We start from the raw sequence: 23,942 nt of genomic DNA on the forward strand, positions 1-23,942 counted from the left end.
TAAGCACTAAGGAAAATTAATGAATGAATAATGGAAACACTTAATTGCCTTCCATAAGTATGCACTGCTTTGATGGGTCAGATAATCAAGTCTGTTGTGGTACAGTGTGTCATAATGACATTGATTTTACAGTAGTTTAGGCTTGAGTCCAATATACTGATATTATGCATTAATTGGCATTTCAGATTCAGAAAGAAAACTGAGTCCATTGTTTAAATCATTTATCATTTATTAATTAATCAGGTTTGTACATTTTAAAACACATTCAAGAATATCAGTGTTTACAATAACATGTTTAAGAGTAGTTAAATATTCATTCAGTGTTAATATTCCCTTATAAATCACATATGATTTAATTGGCCAGTTCTTATTAGGTTAGATTCAGTGTTTTATTTAGGTCTGCACAATATACTGTTTGAGCATTGACACTGTGTTGTGTAAATACAGGATTTGTGATGTTAAGTTAGGATCATAGTTGAGCATGCATCACAGTTCAGAAAGCATGTCCACATTTCTGGATTAAACATAACACTGAGAGTTTCTCCTTTACATGGTTTATGTCTGCTACTAAAAGAGTTTAAAACATTCGGGCACAAGAAAATAAAACATTCATAGTTTTAACAATGATTAATAGATTAACAGACTCTCCTGAAGAAACACACACACACACACACACACACACACACACACACACACACACACACACACACAAAACTAAAAGCTAATTTTATTTAATTTGTATCTTACACTTTTAGAAATAAACAGGAGCTCTCACTGGGGAAGTACCTTTTCAAAGGATACATATTACCCAAAGGGTCCACAGTGGTACCTAAATGGTATATATTAGTGCCCAAATGTACTTGAAAAGTACCTTTGAGATACCAATATGGACCCTTCAGGTACAAATGTACCTTTTGAACAGGTACTGCCCCAGTGACAGCTCCTGTATCTTTATTTCTGAGAGTGCCTATTGTATTTATCTGTGTTTTCATGTATTCTATGCAGATACTGTACACTTCCCTACAGCATCACTTGAGTCTATAAGAAAAATAAGTTTGTTTGTTTTTTCCCAAAAGGAGCTTTCCAAACAGAGTTTTTAATATCACAATATGTACAGTGCTCAGCATATATGAGTACACCCCTCACTGATCTCTCTTTTGTATTAATATTTTCTTTAGAAAGCTTTACAATATTATATTTGTGCATTTACATTAGATTAGTCAGTACCAAAGCCAAAACTGGAACTAATCTAACAAAAAACATCACTGTGCCAAATTAAAATGTTAGGAGAAAATATTAGTTACAATTTTAATAAACAGGAAAAATTTAAAAATCTAGTTTGTGATTTTTCATTGGAATAACTCATTTGAAATTTAAACGTATTCTCTTTTATCTTGCTATTTCTACAAGATGTTTGATGACTAATCTCTTATTTTAATGCCTATAAATATTTAATAAAACTGTTTTGTTTTAATGCATGCAAATAGGTAAAAATATTAATTTTCGAAAGAGGGTGTACCCATGCAGTGTTTATGGGAGAAATTTAAATATGTGTTTTATGTGTCTTTTCCAATTCAGACCTTTGTTTAATGTTCAGAACTTTTTCATTAAAGCTACTCTAAATCTTTGAGACTCTGCTTGTTGTCCAAAACTTTGCATTTAGCTCTGTGATTAAGGGAGTGATTCAGACAGCGAAAGCAGAAATTTGTTTCACAATGAGGGCATCTGATGTTGGGACAGATACCTTTAATGTAAGTCAGCAGGGCCTTGCATCCTGGACAGGCCCTGAAAAAGGGGCATCCTTCCGCCGGGCTGTTTGGTTGATTGATTTTTTCGTCACTGAGGAGGGCGGCACGAAGAGCACAGTTAGGCAGCTTGCAGGCACTGGTGGTTGAAGTGTATCGTGGCCATTCTCTCTGACAGGCCACACAGAACTGAAACTGTAATATACGACATTCAGTGCAAGACCAGCAGACCGCTCGCTGACCATCCACAACTTCAACATCATACCCCTGACAACTGGGACACTGAGAAAAGAAGAAAGAATAATTGGGATTTGGTGACACAACTAAATAAAAAGGGATTTCACTTCACAGATCCCATTTCCACACATACTGTATAACTGTTAATCAAAATATATATCCAGCTAAAGATTTAAGATTTACTCAACATTTACAACTGCCATAAACCATTTTACAAGCTTTATAAATTCTCAGATGAAACAAAAGGCATTTAAAGAACTCCTAATATGCTAATAATAATAATAATAATAATAATAATAATAATAATAATAATAATATCCTAATACTTAAATGTTCCTTTTTGTTTTGAAAGTCACCTGCAGTTGTTTACATGCATCCAACGTCAAAATACTTTCATTTTCCTGTAACATCAACCGTACTTTTCTATGTGAAAGTAAAGAATTAATAATTTGGGAACACAATAGGGATTATCTAAAACTAAAAAAAAACAAAGTGCAGTAAACAGTAAAACTATTACAAACCAGCGAGTTTGTAATCACGAAAATACATTCTACTAGTATGGACAAATTAGCAGTTTGATTTTAATTTATCCCCAAGTTCAGTGATGAATCATTAAAAGAATTTGCTGATTAACAAGAACAAAATACTCTAAAAAGGTCCTTGTACAATGTAATAAAATCTATTAAGACTGTTGCAGTTAAAGTGAATAAATGAACGCAGTTATAACTTATCAACATTTCTGTTGAGCTTATGAACGCTTCAAATACATTCAGGTAAGTCACCTCTGAATTTTATTTTGTTGAGCTCATATGCTTAGTGACTGAATTATAAACAATAGAAACAAAGTAACAGATTAAATTCTCAGTTTCAGTCATTACAACAGTAGTTTTGTAAAAGTTGTTAAATACTTTGTTTGTTTTCTCAGAAATTAATGTTGGCTTGGCAGAACAAATCAACTAAAGTATTTGAGGCAGGTCAAAGTTGATGTTAGCAGGTAATGAAGACCAAAGGCTCAGATTCAAAGGTGCAAAATATAATTGACTCTTTAAGGAAAAAGTAACTTTGTTCATTTTGATCTATAACTTTGCAGAGATTTAACCATTGCAAACAGTGACACGTGGCATACTGTACAAAAGGTAATGCTTGAAAAAGCATACAGGCACACTTTAAGATTTTGTCACTGAAGAATATTTTAGTAAGATTCTCCCTCCTTATAGGCTAATCATTTTTTATTATTCATGATAATAATTATCAGTGCACATTGCATTTGATATGTTTTAAGTGTGATTTTTTTTACTATAATGCTCTAATTAATGCTTTTGAGAATTAATTTTTTTAAAATGCTTTTATACAGTTGAAAAGTGTATGACTTTCAACAGCATCATAACTGTAACAAATGAATTAAGGCTAATCTTACCAGTGGCCCTAATGGTTATTTACTTACTGTTCAGTTTTCACATTCTAAAACTAAAATGGCAACATTTGATCATCCTAAAGGTTTTAACACAAGAACAGGAAGGCACTCCTAGACACTTATCTGAGGAAAACTGCCTCACATTTTATCAGACCCCTTGGCACAGGGTGCTAAATAAAGCATAGCTTAATTTACCTTCACCATTATTCAGCCAGTGCAAGTGCCTGAAAATATTGTGTACAAAATGTCTGACGTTAAAAGAGATAGGAGAGCTCTCAGTGGTCATTCTACTGTACCTTTGGAGTGCTCATGGCATAAATACTTCTGGACCACTTCTACTGGTGGACAAACCTGAGAGAGAGAGATCACACACACATCTAAATATTTCTAAATGAATTAAAAAATATACTGTTCATAATTATTTATTAATATTATTTTATCTGTAAATAAAATGTTCTGTTAATTATGGTGTTTTAGCACTTCTACTATGTGTCAGTTGTTTTCTCATGTTTAATGTAAACACCACAAACACTTTGGTAATACATATATAACTGTATAATGTCATGCCAATAAAGCGAGTTTGAATTTGCATTTGAGAGAGGAAAAAGCACAGGATTAGAGAATGAATGTTAAGACAATTATTTCTGTTCTTCTGCACATGGAAACATAATACATATGGATATATATGCAAAATACAAATAAACGTGATATACAAGTTGATGTTTGGATTTTATATATTAAAATAGATGTCTTATATGCAACATTTATTTTGTAATAAGGCACAAATGGCCTCTGCTATATATATATATATAAATATTTATAAAACTATTGGTTCTGGACATTTGATCAAAGTTGTAATTATACATCTTACATGTTCAGTTCTTAATCTCATAAAGTCTTTTTAAGAGAATGAAGGCCTTTTCTGAAACATTTTACAGTTTTATATAAATAATTATTTATTTGTTCCTAAAAATAACTTTAAAAAATATTTTGCTAAATTTTTATTCTCTTTTTACATTTACATTTAACCAATCAGCAGATAGGCAACCCGGTGGCGTAGTGATGCTGCCTCATAGCACGTAGGTCGCTGGTTCGTGCCTCGGCTGGGTCAGTTGGCATTTCTGTGTGGTTGGCATTTTTTGCATGTTCTCCCTGCGTTCGTGTGGGTTTGCTCCAGAGGCTCCGGTTTCCCCCACAAGTCCAAAGACATGTGGTAAAGGTTAGTTGGGTGGACTAAATTGTCTGTAGTGTATTAATGTGTGTAAATGATGTTTCCCAGTGTGTGAAGTTTCCCAGTGTTGGGTTGTGGCTGGAAGGACATCCGCTGTGTAACAACATGCTGGATGAGTTGGCAGTTCATTCCGCTGTGGCGACCCTAGATTAATAAAGGGACTAAACCGAAAATGAATAAATGAATCGGCAGATACATTTACTAAAAACAAAGTAGGACAATAGAAGCAGCCTAACTAAAGCAACAATATGCAAACACTATTTTAGTACAGAACTTAACATAAAGAAAGAAAAGAAAACACAAAAACAAAAAGCACAGTGTTTTTTATTTGCAATCTATTGTATTTATGTATTTTCATATATTATAAGCAGATAATGTACACTCCCCTACAGCATCAGCTCAATCATTAGAAAGTAAGCAATTTTTATTTCCAAACAGAGCTATTCAATATTCTTTTTTTAATTCCAAAAACTATTTAAGAATATTTACAGGAACAAAAGAGGAATTTTAGATATTACATATTAATTAGCCTTTAAAAGCAACAACAACAACAACAACAACAACAACAACAAAACAGATTCCATTGTAATTAATCACTTTTTTCACAATTTTTTCACAATAACAATTTTTTTCATTAATCAGTTAAGAGTTTTGAACTTTTTTTATAAGACATTCAACGGTATCAGCATTTATAATAACACATTTAACAGTGAAAGTATTCTATTATAAATAAAACATTATGAATAGGTGGATTTTAGTGTTAAGCTATTTATTAGTTTTATTAGGTGTGTGTGTACAATATATTGTTTCAGCATTGCCCCATAATGTGCATATTAGGCAATAATCACACTTCAGTATGTGTGATGTGAAGTTAGGACCATAGTTGACCAGGCACCACAGTTCAGAACGCATGTCATTTTAGACTTACTTACAATGGTTAACGATAACAGAGTAAAAATGTATAATATGCACATTTTTTAAGAGTGTTAAGGATTCAGGCACAAAAAACAAAAATATTTGTAGCTTTAACAATGATTATTAGATTCATAGTTTTTTTCACATTATTTATACAATGAAGAGGACTATACAGTGTCATTTTACATTGGATTGGACTTCATTTCTGCTTGGGACTACTGTTAGACTCCCCAGAAAGAAAAAAAAACAACATAAAGTGCAGATTAATTCATTTGTTAATTAACTCCATTATATTTATATATTCTGTTTAGCTTTTATGTTGTATTTATATTGTATTTAGCTTTTATATATTTAATCCAGATACTCTCCCCTATAGAATCACCTCAATCATTATTTTAAAACAGTCTTTACAAACAGAGCTATGTTGGCTATTCAATCATTTGGTAAAAATGTTGAGACTCTTGTTGTCTACCACTCTACATATATTTATTTCATGACCATGAAGTAAAAGCCATTGTTGACGGAAACCATCAATACCAATATCAAAATCTCTTAACCCAATGCACTGTCGACTCAGGCAGCGGAAGCAGAAGTATGTGTGACAATGAGGGCAAGTGATGTTGGGACAGCCTTTACCATTGTGCATTAGCAGGGTGTTGCACTGTGGACAGGCCCTGAAAAAAGGACATCCTTTTGCCGAGCTTTGTTGGTCAGTAATTATTGTGTCGCTGAGGAGGGCAGCACGAAGTGCACAGTCTGGCAGCATGCAGGCATTGGTGCTGGAAGCATCACGTGGCCATTCTCTCTGACAAGCCCAACAGAACTGAAACACACGTCGTTTCACTTTAGAGCAATACCTGCAGACTACTCGTTGACTGGCCGAAGCACAGACAGCAGAGTTCTTACAGCTGGGACACTGGGAAATAAGGAAAGATTGTTGGGTTTTGATCACAATTTACAGATCCACAGATCTTCTTTCTTTTCCACTTATAAAATTTTAAAATTAAATAGGTGTACAGCTAAAAAATTACGTTTAAAAAATATAACTACACTAAACCATTTTAGAAGCGTTATATATTTTCAGATAAAACAAAAGATATTTAAAGTGTTTAATATTTTATGCTGGTAAAATGTTCCTATTTGTTTTGTCTCCTGCAGTAGTTTACATGCCAAGAAAACATTTTCACTTATAACATCAACCCTAATTTTCATAATATAAGTCAGAGGTTCATTTTAATATAGTTATATTAACTATCCTAATTGTTATATAATATGTTATATAACAAAATAAATTTAGATAATGAAATAACTAAAAACCTAAGTGCAGTAACTAAAAACAATACGTGCGCAGCAGACAGTAAAATATGAACCAGCATTGCAGACCTTAAATTAGTATGAAAAAAAATAGAAGTTTGCAATATTGAGCTGCATAACAGTTGGGTTAGGAGGATTCTAAGAGCCCATACATTTAGGGGGGCCCCAGAGACATTATCAAGGGCCCGCGCCAATCGTCCCATCATTTTGGTCACACTTCATCTTGATGGTATGTTTGTTCAAGTTAAGTTCACGTTGTTCAATTTAAGTGACATTGCATCTACATAACAACTAATTCTCATTAAATTATAAGCAGACTTTTAGATTAGGGTTAGTGTAAGTTGACATGTACTTGCTAGATTTCTTCTAGCCAAATGTCTGTTTAGCAGTAGTATCAACAGATATTAAGCAGATAGTCTACTAATACTCAACTGGACCATCAAAATCAAGTGTTAAACTGATTTAACTTTATAACTTAAGTCCTATTCCAATTACAAAAAATAAGAATTCGCTGATGAACCTGATTCTCCATTGCAAACAACCTGAGCAAATTAAGCAACTTAACTTGTGTATACATAATACATTATGAGATGTTTTAGATATATAATTCCTCTTTATCAACTCAGTATGTCAAATGCTTGTGAAAAAAGAACTGCCAAAATGAACTAATCCAAATCCTTACACTAGTAATTAAATTTATCATGACTGTTGCAATTGAAGTGAAATTTACAATGAATTCACAGTATCAATTACAATTAGATCTGTGCACATTGTGTCAGATTTCCTTAAGAGCTGAGAATAATAACCATTCATGCACGTTTCTGTTGAACACAACTGCCAATCAAAGAGTTTCAAAGTCACCACTAAAGGTTTGTTGAGTCCTTATAAACATAAAAACTAGATACAAAATAAGAGTAATTACTCAGCTTCAGTTATTACAACAGGAGTTTTTGTGAAACTTGTGCTAAAAGACTTGTGCTTCAGCAATAAACTCTGCCTGAAGTGTTTGAGCCAGGTGAAAGTAGACTTTTGCGGGCAATGATGACCTAAGGTTTAGAATCATAAATCCATAATCAATTCTTTCTTTAAGGAAAAAATAATTTATTGTGCATTTTGAACAACTTTTACAAACAGCTATATGATATACTGCATAAAGGATGATATATGAAAATTTTATCTCTGTCAACTTCTCTGTACATTTTCCGTTTTTTTCATTAAATCATGTTTTAGGAGGATTTTTCTTTGATTAAAAAGAAATAAACATTTATTAAAAGGCAAAATAATAAGAAATTCAAATATTACATTTGGTATGTTCATAAGTACAAGTTTCTTAAAATAAGTCTGTCATACAACGTAGGTGTAAAGTGACTCATGCAATACTGTACATCCCAATCTGAAATGTACTGTAACTCCATACAGTTACAACGTAGCCTACAACATAATTCATTCAACTACATTGTCATGGATAACAGCAAATAAATTTATTAAGTCTATTCTTACGCGTAGCACAAATGGTTATTTTATTTATTTGACCATTTTCACCTTCTTAATAAAACAAATGATCGGCAATAATTCAGAGATCAGAGAGATCTCGATGGTCAATCTACCTTTGCAGTGCTCATGGCATAAATACTCCTGGACTACTTCCACTGATGGACAAACCTGAAAGACAGAAAGAGAAAGTGTGTGAGAGAGAGGCACAGGTTTAAAGAGGGAAAGACAAAGGTTTTGGGAACTGTGCTGGCAGGGAAATTGAGGACACTGTTACTGTGTCTCAGCTAATGTTTACAATACCAAGTGCACCATAAGAATAACTCAAAATATCAACTACAAATATCAATGTGTTTCTGGCAACAAGAAAACATTGTTTCTGCGTACAAGTGTGAAAACAAGTTGAGCATTTTAATAGACTCTTATCACTATCAAATATAAAATAAAATGATGTGCTAAATGCAAACAATCAGCCTACTTACTGAAGACAGCTCACAGATCGCCACTCCACGCTACGAGAAAAACAAAACTTATGTGACAAAATGTCCTGCTTAACCAGATTATACAATGGATTACCAAGAACACTGAAGGGGAATACCAAAACACTCAAATGCTTTTACTTTCTCTATCATCCTTAACTTTCAGTTTTGGGTGCAACAGAACACACAGATACCATGTAAATTATCCTAAGAAAGATTGTTTTTTCAGATAGCCTACTATTGAAAAAAAAAAACTTTGTTAGTGTAGCAGTAACTAAAAACAAAACAAAGTACAACAGACAGTAAAGCTACCACAAACCAGTGTATTTGTAATTAAGACAATACATTAAAGCAGATGACACTAGAAGCGAGAAACAATTACTAATGTTTGATTGTCGCTCCAGTGAAAAATAATGTGTTTATTTTATTTTTTTCAAATCATAGAGACATTTTTCCAGTATTGGGTTGTGACTGGAGAGGCATCCACTACGTAAAACACGCTGGAATAGTTAGTAATTCATTCCACTGTGGCGACCCCTGATAAATAAGGGACTAAGCCAAAGGAAAATGAATGAATGAATCATGGAGACACTTAATTGCCTTCCATAAGTTTGCACTGCTTTGATTGGTCAAATGACCAAGTCTGTTGTGTTACAGTGTGTTTAATAATGACATTGGTTGACTGTATACTTTTGGCTTGAGTCCAATATATATTTTTACTGATTTTATGCATTAATGGGTGTTTTAGATTCAGAAAGAAAACTGAGTCCATTGTTTTAATCACTTATCATTTATTCATTAATCAGTTTTGTACATTTTAAAACACATTCAAGAATATCAGTGTTTACAATAAGACGTTTAACAGTACGTTAAGAATTCCTTCAGTGTTAATGTTCCCTTATAAATCACATTTGCTATATTTGGCCAGTTCTGATTAGGTTAGTTTCAGTGTTTTATTTAGGTCTGCACAATATACTGTTTGAGCATTGACACTGTATTGTGTGATTACAGGATGTGTGATGTTAAGTTGGGATCATAGTTGAGCAGGCACCACAGTTCAGAAAGCATGTCCACATTTCTGGATTAAACATAACACTGAGAGTTTCTCCTTCATATGGTTTATGTCTGCTTCTGTGTAAAAGAGTTTAAATCCTTCAGGCACAAGAAAATAAAAATGTATAGTTTTAACAATGATTAATAGATTAACAGACTCTCCTGAAGAAGAAAAAACACACAAAAACAAAAAGCCCAGTGTATTTCATTTGTATCTTAGGTCTGTTGTATTTATTTGTATTTTCATATATTTTTTGCAGATACTGTACACTCACCTACATCATCACCCCAGTCATTAGGAAAATAAGTCTTTTTTTCCCAAACAGAGCTATTTAATATTCTTTTAAAACAGTTTTAAATATCACAATATGTACAGTGCTCAGCATATATGAGTACACCCCTCACCGAGCTCTCTTTTAAGGTATTATTTTCTTTGGAAAGCTTTACAATATTATATTTGTGTATTTACATTAGATTATTCAGTACCAAAGCCAAAACTGGAACTAATCTAACAAAAAAACATCACAGTGCCAAATTAATATGTCAGGGGAAAATATGAGTCAAAGTTTTAATCTAAATGTGCAATTTGTGATTTTTCACTGCAATAACTCTGAATGTAAATGTATTATCTTGTATTTTTCTATTCCTACAAGATCTTCTGTGCCTAACCTGTTATTTTAATGCCTATAACTATTTAATGAAACTGTTTTGTTTGTTCATTTTTAAAAGAGGGTGTAGTCATGGTGTGCCCTGTGTATAGGAGAAATATTAATATTCCAACAAAATATCCCAGTGTTATAGTTTTCTCAATATAGCTCAGACCTATGTTTAATGTTCAAAACTTTTTTATTAACTCTACCCTAAATCTTTGAGACTCTGCTTATTGTCCAACATTATACATGCAGTATTGTGATGAATCTGACTCAGACAGCGAAAGCAGAACCATGTTTTACAATAAGGGCAACTGATGCTGGAACAGTGAATTCCAGTGTGAGTTAGCAGGGCCTTGCATCCTGGACAGACCCTGAAAAATGGGCATCCTATCACTGAGCTGCTCGGGTCACTGATTTTTTCATCACTGAGGAGGGCGGCACGGAGAGCACAGTTAGGCAGCTCACAGACACTGGTGGTTGAATTGTACCGTGGCCATTCTCTCTGACAGGACACACAGAACTGAAACTGTAATATACGACATTCAGTGGAAGACCTGCAGACCGCTCGCTGACCATCCACAACTTCAACATCATACCCCTGACAGCTGGGACACTGGAAAAGAAAGAATTTTTGGGATTTGGTGACACAACTAAATTCTTCTCAAAAGTATCTGGATGCAGACTTTTTTTGGAAGATTTGCAAGCCGAGACTGCATATTTCAGACTTGCAATGTCAGGCACAATGCACTCAATGATGTCACTGTGAGAGCTAGGGTTAGGGGTGGAGTTGTGCACATTAAAAGCATTGGATGCAGCTTGCCTTGCACCAAGTTTGCATCAGGACCCCTCAACAATGAAGAGGCATTCCACTTCACAGATCCCATCCATTTGCTTTTCCCCATACATCAGGCCTATAGCCAGCCTAATGAAAGGGGTGGTTCTTTTTTTCAAAAAGTGGACCGTTTTTATTTAACTATGAGGTTTAAACATTGCATTTTAGTGACATTAAGCATTATTTTTTTTAGCATTAGCTTGTTAGATGATCATCGTAGCCACACTTTTTTGATGTAACAAAAACATTTCCAAAAAGTTTATAATGAAGAAATAAGAAAAAAAAACTTATTTATACATATTACATGGTTGAAGTCAGAATTTTTAGCCCCCCTATTTCTGTTTAATAGAGAGAAGATTTTCTTAACACATTTCTAAACATTATAGTTTTAATTACTAATTTCTAATAACTGATTTATTTTATCCTTGCCATGATGACAGTAAATATTCTTTGACTAGATATTTTTCAAGACACTTCTATACAGCTTAAAGTGACATTTAAAGGCTTAACTAGGTTAAATAGGTTAACTAGGTAGGATAGGGAAAGTAGTTATTGTATAGCAATGGTTTGTTTTGAAGACTATTGAAAAAAATATGTTAATGGGGCTAATAATATTGACCCTAATAAAACCCTAATGTTTTTTTTTGTTTGTTTGTTTAAAACTGCTGTTATTCTAGCTGAAATAAAACAAATAAGACTTTCTCCAGAAGAAAAAAGATTTATCAGACATACTGTGAAAACTTCCTTGCTCTGTTAAACATCATTTGAGAAATATTTTAAAAAGAAAAAATTAAAAGGGGGCTAATAATTCTGACTCAACTGTATAAACTTATTATTTTTAAAATACAAATTTAGCACATGATATATCATTAGAAAAAAATTTTTAATCTGTTTTAAAGGTTTTAAATGAAAAACCGTTTAGTCTATTGTCATTTAGTATGCAACTAACAAACTGGCCAGTATTCAACTTTCCTCTGTCAGAATTTGGCCAATTTGAATAAAAAAACTAAATATAATAATGTAGAGCTTCTCAATTTTTCTAGTGTATTTGAAAATTCATAAATAACAAGCTTTATTAGCAATAAAATTTATCATGCAACTTTATTTATTATTTAAACTTTATTATGCTTCAAAATTGCATTTTGGAGCTTCACACCATTTCATTGGTCATTTTTTGTTTCAAGAATAAGGTCCAAGATTTAGAATAAAAGTTACTTGTAAAACGATTTCTTTGTTTAACAAAAATACAGTAACTTAGCGAAAGATGACATTGATTACGTCATCTTAGTTTTTTCTTTCTTTGATAGGATATTTTTATTATTTATAGCAGTCAAAATAGGGCAAATTCTGGGACCTTGTCAGTGTAGAGTGCCTTTCGAACCACCCAACCCCCCCTGGCTAGATTCCTGTATCTGTTAATCAGAAATAAAGATTTACAGAATGTTTTGGGAGGTAATATTTCAGTAGATTGTTTTGTATCGTTCTGGGTTGATTTTTGTTTTTTGTTTGTCACCATTGTTGAGATTCAAAGACTAATTGTTGATGTCTGTGTGTTTTTAAGTTCTGCCATAGATCAAACATTCTCATTGTGAATGGTGTATCTAGACCTGTTAAACAGTCATTGGCTGCTTTAGGTCATGTGGTTTCATTTACATATGATATTTATTTCTCACTTATAACTAACAAGATATTCAATGAGTGCCCAAGCAGCTGAGGGTGGTTTTGATATCATAGTTAATTTTATCCGACTTATTATTCTTTTTTCTTTTGACTTTTCATGCTATACAAATAGTGTGATTCACACAATTAATTATAGCAGCCTAAATAAAAATTTGTCAGAGCAAATAGTTGAAAGAGCCAGACTAAAACAGACTCTGTCCTCCATCATGGTGACTTCAAATGAACAGCAGAAATTTTGTTTTTTCAAGAGCTTTTGTTCATGTGACAGAAATAAAGTCAGAGCTCAGTAATGAGTGAAGCTCTTGATGCTTGTGTTGTTGTTTAGTGATCTCTGCTGAGATCTTGAGCAATTACATTTTTATTGTGTGATTTGTTTCATTTTTGTTAATTATTTTTTTTATTTAGAATTTTAATCTCAGTTGATTTCATTTTTGGTTTTGGCTGTAATTTGTGTTTTTCTTTCCTTCAGTGATTCTGCTGTTAACAGTTGTCCATCAATAATTCTCCATCCTCCTTTAATTAGACACTTAATTATGTCATTAACCTCATCACTGTCTGAGTGTTCAACCCTCTGTAGTGAGGACACTAGTGAGGATTTTGCTCTGGGATTTTTGCTCTGGGATTTAAAAATAAAAAAGCAGTAATATGTCAGTGCTAATTCCACTTTGCCTTAATTCATACAGTGCAAGGTTTCTGTTTGTTTTGTTCTTGTTGTTTTTTAAGCATATAGAGATAAAAATAAGACTGTAACATAATTGCCTTTTTAAAATATAGTGATCTTCTTTCTTTTGCTGATTTTTAAATCAAATAAATGTGCAAATGACGACATTAGTATTTTTAGTAGTTTCTCCTCACAGACGTCCACTAGAGTCCCAGATCTTGAAGGCTCTGAGTGTTGTCTACTATCACACAGGGCTCTGGCTCGATATCTTCCTCATTGTCACTGTCATAATACTGATCATCGTAGCAGGTTAAATGTGTTTAATGAAAAATGCAGACTGTGGAATGTATTTTAACATAAATATTCTGTAAAATGAATTTACAAACGTAAAATGTTAAAAACAGTAGATAAGGGGCAACCACAGCTGCCAGTATTTTTCCGTAAATTTAATGGATTTTTTTACAGTCTAGAAACAAACAGATTTATTTCTCAGTTTCAGTCATTACAACAATAGTTTTGTGAAAGTTGTACTAAAATACTTTTTTTCCCATATACATATTGCATTTGGTATGTTTTAAGTGTGATTCTTTTTTACTATAATGCTTTAATTAAGTCCAGCCTTGACTCATCTGGCTACATCGTTTCATGCCATGTATGATTTTTAACAGCAGCCACTGTAACTGTAACAAATGTATTGAGTATAATCTTGCTAGTGGCCCTAAAGGTTATTTATTTATTGTTCAGTTATCACATTCTAAAACTAAAAGAGCAATATTTTATCATACTAAAGGTTTTAACTTAAGAACAGGACACTTCTAGACACATCACATTTTATCAGACCCCTTGGCACAGGGTGCTAAATAATCCGAAGGAACTTAATTCAACCCCACCATTATTCAGCCAGTGCAAGTGCCTAAAAATATTGTGTTCAAAATGTCTGACATTACAAGGAGAGCTCTCAGCGGTCAATCTACTCTACCTTTGGAGTGCTCATTGCATAAATACTCCTGGACCACTTCCACTGGTGAACACACCTGAGAGAGAGAGCATGCACGAACGCACGCACGCACACACGCACACACGCGCGCGCACACACACGCACACACACACACACATATAAATACTTATAAATGTATTAGAAAATATACTGTTCATAATTATTTATTAATATTATTTTATCTGTAAATGTTGTTAGTAAAATGTTCTGTTAATTATTGTGTTTTTAGCACTTCTATTATATGTCAGTTGTTTTCTCATGTTTTGTTTAATGTAAACATCACAAACGCTTTGGTAATACATATATATAACATTTGTCATGCCAATAAAGCAAGTTTGAATTGGAGTTTGAGAGAGGACTCTTCACAGGATTTGAGAATGAATGTTAAGATCAATACAATAAATACAATTTATTATACAATAATAAATTAATAATTAATAAATATATATTCCCATATATAAGCAGCCATTTCTGTAATATTTTGAAATAAATGTCGACATTTTATGTCATAAATTTCATGGTATGTAGGTCAGTTAACACATTGCCATGTGCGCCATAAATATGTCAAAACATTGACTTCAAACATGTGTTTCTAGCAACAAAAAAACATTATTTCTACATGTAAGTGTGAAATGACAGTTTAATGCACTCTTACTACTATCAAATTAATGGTCAAATTAACAAAATGCAAACAAGTACTTACTGAAGACTAGCTCATTGATCTTTCCACTTCACCGGACGAGAAAAACAAAGAGTGTGTGTGTTTATCACCTGCCTAAGCAGACTATAAAGGGAAATACCAAAATACTGAAGCACTTTTACTTTCGCTATAATATTTTATCTTTCAGTTTTTAAGGGAAAAGATAAAAGTGATACCCAAATTTATATATATATATATATATATATATATATATATATATATATATATATATATATATATATATATATATATATATATATATATATAAAACAGTTTTTTATATTATTATACAGTTTATATATTATTATAGTTATTTTTTCTACCGTTTATATGAGAAAGCTGTGCTGTAAGAATCGTTATTATTATAAGCCTATCTGTTCTGAATACTTGATCAAGGCTGTAATCATGAAGTATTTCACAGCATCCAAATAGTTTTTATCATATTCTAAATGTTCTTTTAAATTGGATTAAAATATTTTCCTTGATTTTAAAAAGAACAGCAAACCATGTTTTTGCATGAAAATATTTATTCTTTTTTTAGGAAGAACATCTGCTGTGTAAAACATATGCTGGATAAGAATCACTACACTGTGGCGACCCCTTTTTATTAAAGCTACCTCTTTAATAATGAGACTAAGCCGAAGAAAGATGAATGAATTAATGAATTTAATCAATTAGCAGATACTTTTACTGATACTTGTGGACAATAGAAGCACATAGAGATTAGGAAAAATTAACTAGAGACCATTTAGAAAATTCTTAGTTTCTCTGAATATACTTTACTATGGGGTTTTAGTATTTGTTTTATTTGATGAAGGTGTTTTATTTCATAAAGGTCTGCTAACATTTCTTCTCAATTTAAATTAAAATTTTAAAATAACAAATTCTGAAATCATTAGATAATAGCTTACATACAATCACTGAAATTAAAATAAAAAAGCAGTAATATGTCAGTGCTAATTCCACTTTGCCTTAATTCATACAGTGCAAGGTTTCTGTTTGTTTTGTTCTTGTTGTTTTTTAAGCATATAGAGATAAAAATAAGACTGTAACATAATTGCCTTTTTAAAATATAGTGATCTTCTTTCTTTTGCTGATTTTTAAATCAAATAAATGTGCAAATGACGACATTAGTATTTTTAGTAGTTTTTCCTCACAGACGTCCACTAGAGTCCCAGATCTTGAAGGCTCTGAGTGTTGTCTACTATCACACAGGGCTCTGGCTCGATATCTTCCTCATTGTCACTGTCATAATACTGATCATCGTAGCACTGTGGAGCTAGACAGCGAAAGCAGAACTCCTCATCACAGTTTGGACAGATGATATTAGGGCAGCCCTCACCACTGTGTGTAAGCAGGGCCTTGCATCCCGGACATGCCCTGAAATAAGGGCACCCTAACACTGAACTTTGCGGGTCATCGATCAGTTTGACGCTGAGAAGGGCAGCACGGAGCGCACAGTCTGGCAGCATGCAAGAGTTGGTTGTTGAAGCATCCCGCGGCCATTCTCTTTGACAGGCCCAGCAGAACTGAAACACACACCGCTTCACTTTAGAGCAAGATTTGCAGACCGCTCGCTGACCATCCAGCTTCCGGATATCATCAGACCCCTGACAGCCAGGACACTGAAACATCAGACAGACAGAAACACTTTCAATCTGATTAAATCATTGAATCCAAACAAGTCATTCAACATAACGGTTCTTTCATTAACAAAACAAACCCGTAGCCTTACTATTTAGACTTTGAATCATTTACTAGTGATTAATTGACTTCTGATTAGTTCATTCAGCAACAGTGACACTTTTTTGTCTTTGAAAATACCATTGGGGTTTTAAAGCACAGTGTTAAAAATTTAATTACTTAATTTGATGGCATTATTGTTCTAATTGAACATACTTAACATCACATCATCATATTTAACATCATTTTCTAATAAAACCCACGGTATTTAAATCATGTACGCAGTATTTAAATCATGGGTCTCAAACTGGATTCCTGGAGGCCTGCAGCTCTGCACATTGTTGCTCCAACCCTAATCAAACACAGCTGATCCAACTAATCAAGATATTCAAAAGAGTCATGAACACCTTGATTAGTTACATCAGCTGTGTTTGAATAGGATTAGAGCAAAACTGCAGAGCTGTGGCCCTCCAGGAATCCAGTTTGAGACCAATGTTTTAAAGAAACATTCAAATAAATTTATAAAAAATTAAGGCGACATGGTGGCTCAATGGTTAGCACTGTCACCACACAGCAAGAAGGTTGCTAATTCGAGTCTGGGTCGGTGGACATTTCTGTGTGGAGTTTGCATGTTCTCCCTGTGTTTGCGTGGGTTTCCACCGGGTGCTCTAGTTCCCCACAGTCAAAAATATATTAAATTGGCCATAGTGTATGTGTGTGAATGTTAGTGTATTTCCCAGCACTGGGTTGCAGCTGGAAGATCATTCACTGTGTAAAACATATGCTGGATAAGTTGGCGGTTCATTTCTCTGATGAATAAAGGGACAAAGCCAAAGGAAATTTAATAAATGAATAATAGAAAATTATATTAACTTTATAATATATAGTTATTACTATGTAGTTAATCGTAATATATAATTAAAATTATTTATGTTTGTATATCATAAGAAAAGCTATTAAAACATGCTCTGTCTTAAAAATCTCTGATGGGCTATGGGTTTGGGTTTATTTGTGATTATTGTGTCTTCTTTATTATTTTATTATTAGTTTTATTATTTATTATTATTTCTTTTTGAATACTTATAGCACAATAATAATATTATTAAGAAAACTTATGCTAAAATAATAGTGTAGAAAGTTTTCTCTCAGAAAGGAATAGTAATTCTTACAATAAAAACTAGATGAAAAATGAAATAGTAATTTTATGTAAAATGTACTCCAATAGAATTATTTATAATGTTTATATTAGGGCTGGGCGATGTGGCAAAAATGCAGTCTCGATTAAGTATTTTTCATATTGAACAATAGCAATATATATTTCAGTTGTTAATGTTAATTCGGTGCATCTGTAATATCAACCCACTTCTAGATTCCCATTGTTACATTTTTGCTGGGTGACTGGCTTTTACTTTTAGATATACTGTACATAGAGTAAAAAAGTCTGAAGCTTATTGTTATCACAGGGTTTCTGCAGGCTTCAGCGAGTTAAATTTAAGACTTTTAAAGACATTTTCACATTCATTATGAATGAAATTTTAGACTCATATAGGACTAAATGCTAAGGAGTTTTTCAATAGTTAGTACAATAATTGAGTTAATACAATAATAAAATAAATTTTTATATATATATATATATATATATATATATATATATATATATATATATATATATATATATATATATATATATATATATATATATATATATATAGTTAATTCTGAGCTAAATATTTTAAATATTGTGTCAAAACAAGCAAGCTAGTTGTATGCACACTTTTTTCAACATAACCTTTCTTAAAAATAAAAGCATTGAAGGTTTTAAAAACTATAATAAACTAAATGTATGTACAACAGTCTGTCCAGGTCAGCTTTCTCAGCAGTAAATAACTTTTAAACAAGTGTTAATGTAAGGAAAATAATTTAACCAGTATAGTAAATAAAGGTAAAAATCACAAGTTTAAAAAGATAAAAGTTTTGTTGAGAGGGCATGACCGTGATTGGATAGACATTGGCCTGATTGGGTCACTATACATGAACACAAAAAAATTAAGACCTGTTAAAAAAAGATTTAGACTTACAATATTTCAGTAAATTTAAGACTTTAAGGCCTAAAATTTTGTTTTTGAGATTTAAGATATTGTAAGACTTTTTAAGACTATGCAGACACCCTGTATCAACAGATTTTAGAGCGATTTGATATAATATAGTTTATTGGCCAAGCCCTATAATACAACTCTTTTTAAAATTAAAAACAAAAATTAAATATACATTTACATTCTAAGTCAGTGTTTCTCAACCATGTTCCTGGAGGACCACCAGCTCTCCACATTTTTCATGTCTTCTTATTTTTAAACAAACACACCTGATTCAGATCATCAGCTCATTAGCAGAGACTGAAAGACCTGTAATGAGTGTGACAGACAAAGGAGACATTCAAAACATACAGTGTTGGTGGTCCTCCAATATTAAAAGGTCAAGGTCATACAACATTAGTGTATTGTTTATTGAATTGTGGTTCAGTGTGCTAGATCTAATTTCTTCCAATAGTGTTCTCTCTAAATCATACAAAATGAAAGGAATACAAAAGCCCTACCTTTGGTTTGTTCATGATTTATGCAGGAAATAATGCAGATCCAGAGATAAGACTAAGAAACCTGTGAACAATACAGAGACATACTGCTCATTTAGAGGTAACATAAAACCGTTTAATCCACAATAGGTTGAATAAGTAAAGCTTCGTGAGATGGTTTAGTTTACAAATCAATCCAGAAAAGGTCAAGATGTCAGCACTTACTTTTAAACATAACCTCCACTTAGGTGAATGTTTAAAATTATCATAACAACAGTGAAAGAAGACAAAAAGCAATCAAATACCTTCACCAGGAAATGTACATTCCGTCGTCTGTGAAGCGCAGCCTGAATAAAGGGGAACACCAGAGACGTAACTTTCACTTTTGCTTTTACTCTATTTTATAAGCAGCCTCATCTGACCTTTCTTTCACTGCTTTACAACTGATTATATGACAGGGCGGGATCACTGTTACCGACACCAACCATATAAGAGCCAAATTTACTGTCTTCTTATGTTTCCACCTGAAAGAATGATATTTGCAGATCTGTTTCTCCCCTTTATTATTTGATTTCCTGCTTAGGTGTGACATGAAATGCATTTATTTATTTAGCAACTAGCTTTAGTTTGTATGTTGTATTTTTTATCTTTATTTTAACAAAAACAAAACAACATAACAATAACCACAGATTACAACCAACACATTTCTCAACAACACAGCATCATCACAGCACATAATGATTAAAAAGAAGACATACACTGGAAAAAAAAGCAGGATTCCACACAATTCATTCATGTTGACCCAACACAAATCGATGAAGTTAACTTAACACTTTTTTAATAAATTTATGTGGATTGAACAAAAAAAATTAAGTTGTCGCAATGAAATCTCAATAATTGTGTTGTTTCAGCTCATTTTAATTAAGTACTTTGAACAAGCAAGAAAATATTTTTTGAGTGTAAAGTACACCATAATAATAATTAATAATAATAATAATAATTATTATTATTATTATTATTATTATTATTATTATATTATTATTATAACAATAATAGAATAATAATAGAATAATCCATAAATTAGCCAAGGTTTTACAAAAAATCTAGATGTGATAAAAAGTATACATTTTTCCCTTTGACCAGTGGATAATACACTGAAAAAAAGATTAAAAAACAGATTCCTTAAATTTACACAAAAAAAATTTAAGTGATTGTAAACAATTTATTTGGGCTGAATTTAAATAAAAAAAAATAAAAATAGGTTGAATATTATTACATTTAGTTTGTTTGTTTGTTTGTTTGTTTAAATTGAACCTAATTAAAATTGCAACAATTTTGCTGAATATTTTTTTCAGTGAATGACATAAGATCAAACATTATTTTATGCTATTCTGATACTGGTTTATCAGAAATTAATTTAAGAAATATACACTTACAAGAAGCATATATAAGAAAGTTAAACAACTTTCTGCTTTTTTGCACTCTTTAAATTGTTATCAGCAAGACCTAACAAAAAATTAAGAATGTTGAAGTCACATTGTGTATTATTGTGACTTAATCTCCTACAAATCTGTACCCAATAGCCTTTAAAATACACTACCAGTCAAAAGTTTGGGGTCAGTAGGTATTTTAAATGGTTTAAAATAAGATTCTCCTGCTCACCAAGGCTGCATTTATTTCATCAAAAATACTGTAAAAACTGTTAAATGTTATTGTACTATAAAATAACTGTGCAAAAGTTGTTTATCATTTAATTTAATTATTTATTCCAGTCATTTTAAGGATGAATTTTCAGCTTCATTACTCAGTCACATCATTCTTCACAAATCACTCTAATATGAATTATTATTATTATTATTATTATTATTAGTAGTAGTAGTAGTAGTAGTAGTAGTATTAATGTAATAGTGATAAAAGCAATAATGACTGGATTACAAATTGAAACTAAATACAATAAGAAAACAGTTATTTAACATAAAAGTATTTAACAATTTAACTTCTTTGTACCTCTTCCTAATGCCGCCTTGATGAACAGAATAATTTTCTTTAAAAAAAAAAAAAAAACTGACCCCAAACTTTTGACTGGTAGTGTATATCCAATTCCAAATACAATGCATAAAATCACCTTCTTCAGCTTTGCACATTAAATAGAAAAGAGAATAATTTGAATTAAACTTATGCCTCATTATTAACTTTTGGATTTAGTGATTTGGGGGCCCTATAAGCAATTCCAGCTGTTGGGCCCAAAAGTCCTAAATTGCACCTTTTGTACTTTAAATTATTTTTCATTAATTCATTTTCCTGTTATTTTATTTTTTCTTATATATCTCCTTTTCTACATTTTGTCCTAATGCTAAATAATAACAGCATGTAAAGCATCTTGTAAAACTTTTTAAATTATGTGTTTTACTAAAATGAATTCACAACAATAAAAGATAAATAAACAATTTCATTTTAAAAACTAAATCTTTACCTGATTTGACTACTGGACTGCTCCATGATTGAGGGTGGAGTACACATTTGTAAAGATGTAATAACTACGTTAAACTTAAATATTTTAGACCCTCATCATACAATATAATATAGAAAATTATGTTATATATAACTTGTACTTGGCGGCGCGGTGGCGCAGTGGGTAGCACTTTTGCCTCTCAGCTAGAAGGTTGCTGGTTCGAGCCTCCGCTGGGTCAGTTGGCATTTCTGTGTAGAGTTTGCATGTTCTTCCCGTGTAGGCATGTGTTTTGTCAGGGCGCTCTGGTTTTCACCACAGTCCAAAGACATGCGCTATAGGTGAACTGGGTAAACTAAATTGTCCGTAGTGTATGTGTATGTATGTGAATGAGAATGTATGGTTGTTTCCCAGTGATGGGTTGCTGCTGGAAGGGTATCTGTTTATAAAACCTATACTGAATAAGTTGGCGGTTCATTCCACTGTGGCGACCCCAAATTAATAAAGGGACTAAGCCGTAAAGAGAATGAATGAATTTATACTTTTAGGTATTTATTTGGGGGCCCTCATATTTCCTGGGGCCCTAACCGGCTGCTTACCTTGCTTATTAGTTAAATCCACTTCTGCTCCAAGCAACAAAGCTTCATAACAACACTTTATTAGTGATTTTGGTAAATTTATTTTTATTAAATAAATATTCATTGATATATTTTTTTAATATTTACATTTTCAAACAAAGAATTAAAATGCATCTATGCTTTAGTTTATAATTAAAGATTAAATATCACATTTATATCATTGATGATACAAGATAATATTCACACATGACATCTTTGCAAACAAATAAGATTGTAGGAGTTTTTTTTTAACCAAATTATTAATTAAATTAAATGCCTGTTTATATAATACTCTGTAGCTGACTAATCAGTCGACATCGCCATCTAGTGTTTATACAGAAACGTAAACAAGCGATTAGAACAAGTTGTACCTGTATGTTCTGCCAGAACGTGTCATGTTTTTATAACTAACATAATCTACTTAATACCTTTCTGTCATTTTGACAAATCTATGACATGCAAGTTCAATGAGGAGACAAACTGGACAAAAGATTTGAACATAGTTCGGAATAAACACAGTGGCTCTCTCCACATAATATCCTGACACACGTCAAGTATGATGCTGTGTATTAGCCGGTGTCCTAATATACTCCAACATACTTATACAAGCACAAGTTTGGAATAGGTAAGCTTCCTTAATGTTTTATGAAAGAAGTCTCCTATAGGTTAAGAATGGATTATTTCTATCGAAAACAGAGTCAGATGACAAGCGTACACAGTGCAGACAATAGATGCATTATATGATGAATTATTTATTTTCCACAGTTTAGCCTGGAGTTATCCAGCAGCGCACAGTATACATAAGACAGCACTGTAGGCTGTTCCTGTGTACTTATCTATGTTTACAAATTACCAGGAAATGGCAGCAATCAGGCGAGGCTCTGTGGGAGTTGATTAGCTTGTATTTGTGATTTAATATCTGTGAGTAAGGCTACAATCAGGGATGGTCCGTGGCTTTTTATCTGTTTCGTACGGTAATAAACTGAGTTCATGAAAGGCAGCTCTAAACCACATGACAGATATTTATCGAATCATATAGCCTACCAAACGTTGCTCCAAGCTAAGAAAACCCACATGATAGAGTTGAGGGGAGCGCACACACTGCATGACCTCTCACCTGTAAACACGAACACTGTGTGCGTGTGTTTAGAGGCGGAGTTACACATTCTAGGATATGATGTTCTATTCTATACTGCTGACCAATGACAGGCAGCCCTCATGC

At 32.4% G+C, this 23,942-nt stretch overlaps 2 protein-coding genes across 7 annotated transcripts; both read right to left on the bottom strand.

Moving 5' to 3' along the window:
- Nucleotides 1-4,384: 4,384 nt before the first annotated feature.
- LOC147844072 (uncharacterized) lies at nucleotides 4,385-15,476 on the bottom strand. 2 transcript variants are annotated; one of them, XM_087253847.1, is made up of 5 exons: nucleotides 15,406-15,476; nucleotides 14,685-14,739; nucleotides 8,830-8,859; nucleotides 8,464-8,518; nucleotides 4,385-6,458 (listed from the first exon to the last, which is right to left on the bottom strand). In XM_087253847.1, exons 4-5 carry the CDS (start codon nucleotides 8,476-8,478, stop codon nucleotides 5,979-5,981), a joined length of 495 nt encoding a protein of 164 aa, XP_087109973.1. In that variant the 5' UTR covers nucleotides 8,479-8,518; nucleotides 8,830-8,859; nucleotides 14,685-14,739; nucleotides 15,406-15,476; the 3' UTR covers nucleotides 4,385-5,978. The 2 variants fall into 2 exon arrangements, with proteins under 2 accessions (XP_087109973.1, XP_087109972.1); XM_087253846.1 differs by lacking the exons at nucleotides 14,685-14,739; nucleotides 15,406-15,476 and having other exon boundaries at nucleotides 8,830-9,476.
- On the bottom strand, nucleotides 13,768-23,872 carry si:ch211-284e13.9. Of its 5 annotated transcripts, none has more exons than XM_087252542.1 (4): nucleotides 19,960-20,087; nucleotides 19,679-19,739; nucleotides 16,646-17,027; nucleotides 13,768-14,012 (listed from the first exon to the last, which is right to left on the bottom strand). In XM_087252542.1, the coding sequence occupies exons 2-4, from the start codon at nucleotides 19,691-19,693 to the stop codon at nucleotides 13,909-13,911; spliced, it is 501 nt and encodes a 166-aa protein (XP_087108668.1). In that variant the 5' UTR covers nucleotides 19,694-19,739; nucleotides 19,960-20,087; the 3' UTR covers nucleotides 13,768-13,908.
- Between the last annotated feature and the right edge of the window lie 70 nt (nucleotides 23,873-23,942).

Source organism: Danio rerio, chromosome 5 (genome assembly GCF_052040795.2).
Source record: "Danio rerio strain M-AB ecotype USA chromosome 5, GRCz13ab, whole genome shotgun sequence".
NCBI lineage: Eukaryota > Metazoa > Chordata > Actinopteri > Cypriniformes > Danionidae > Danio > Danio rerio.

Excerpts from the sequence above, each read along its gene's own strand:
- si:ch211-284e13.9 (XM_087252542.1), bottom strand. Across the intron at positions 14,013-16,645 it reads TGATCAGTATTATGACAGTG|GCTACGATGATCAGTATTAT; the intron begins ACAATGAGGAAG and ends CACATTTAACCT.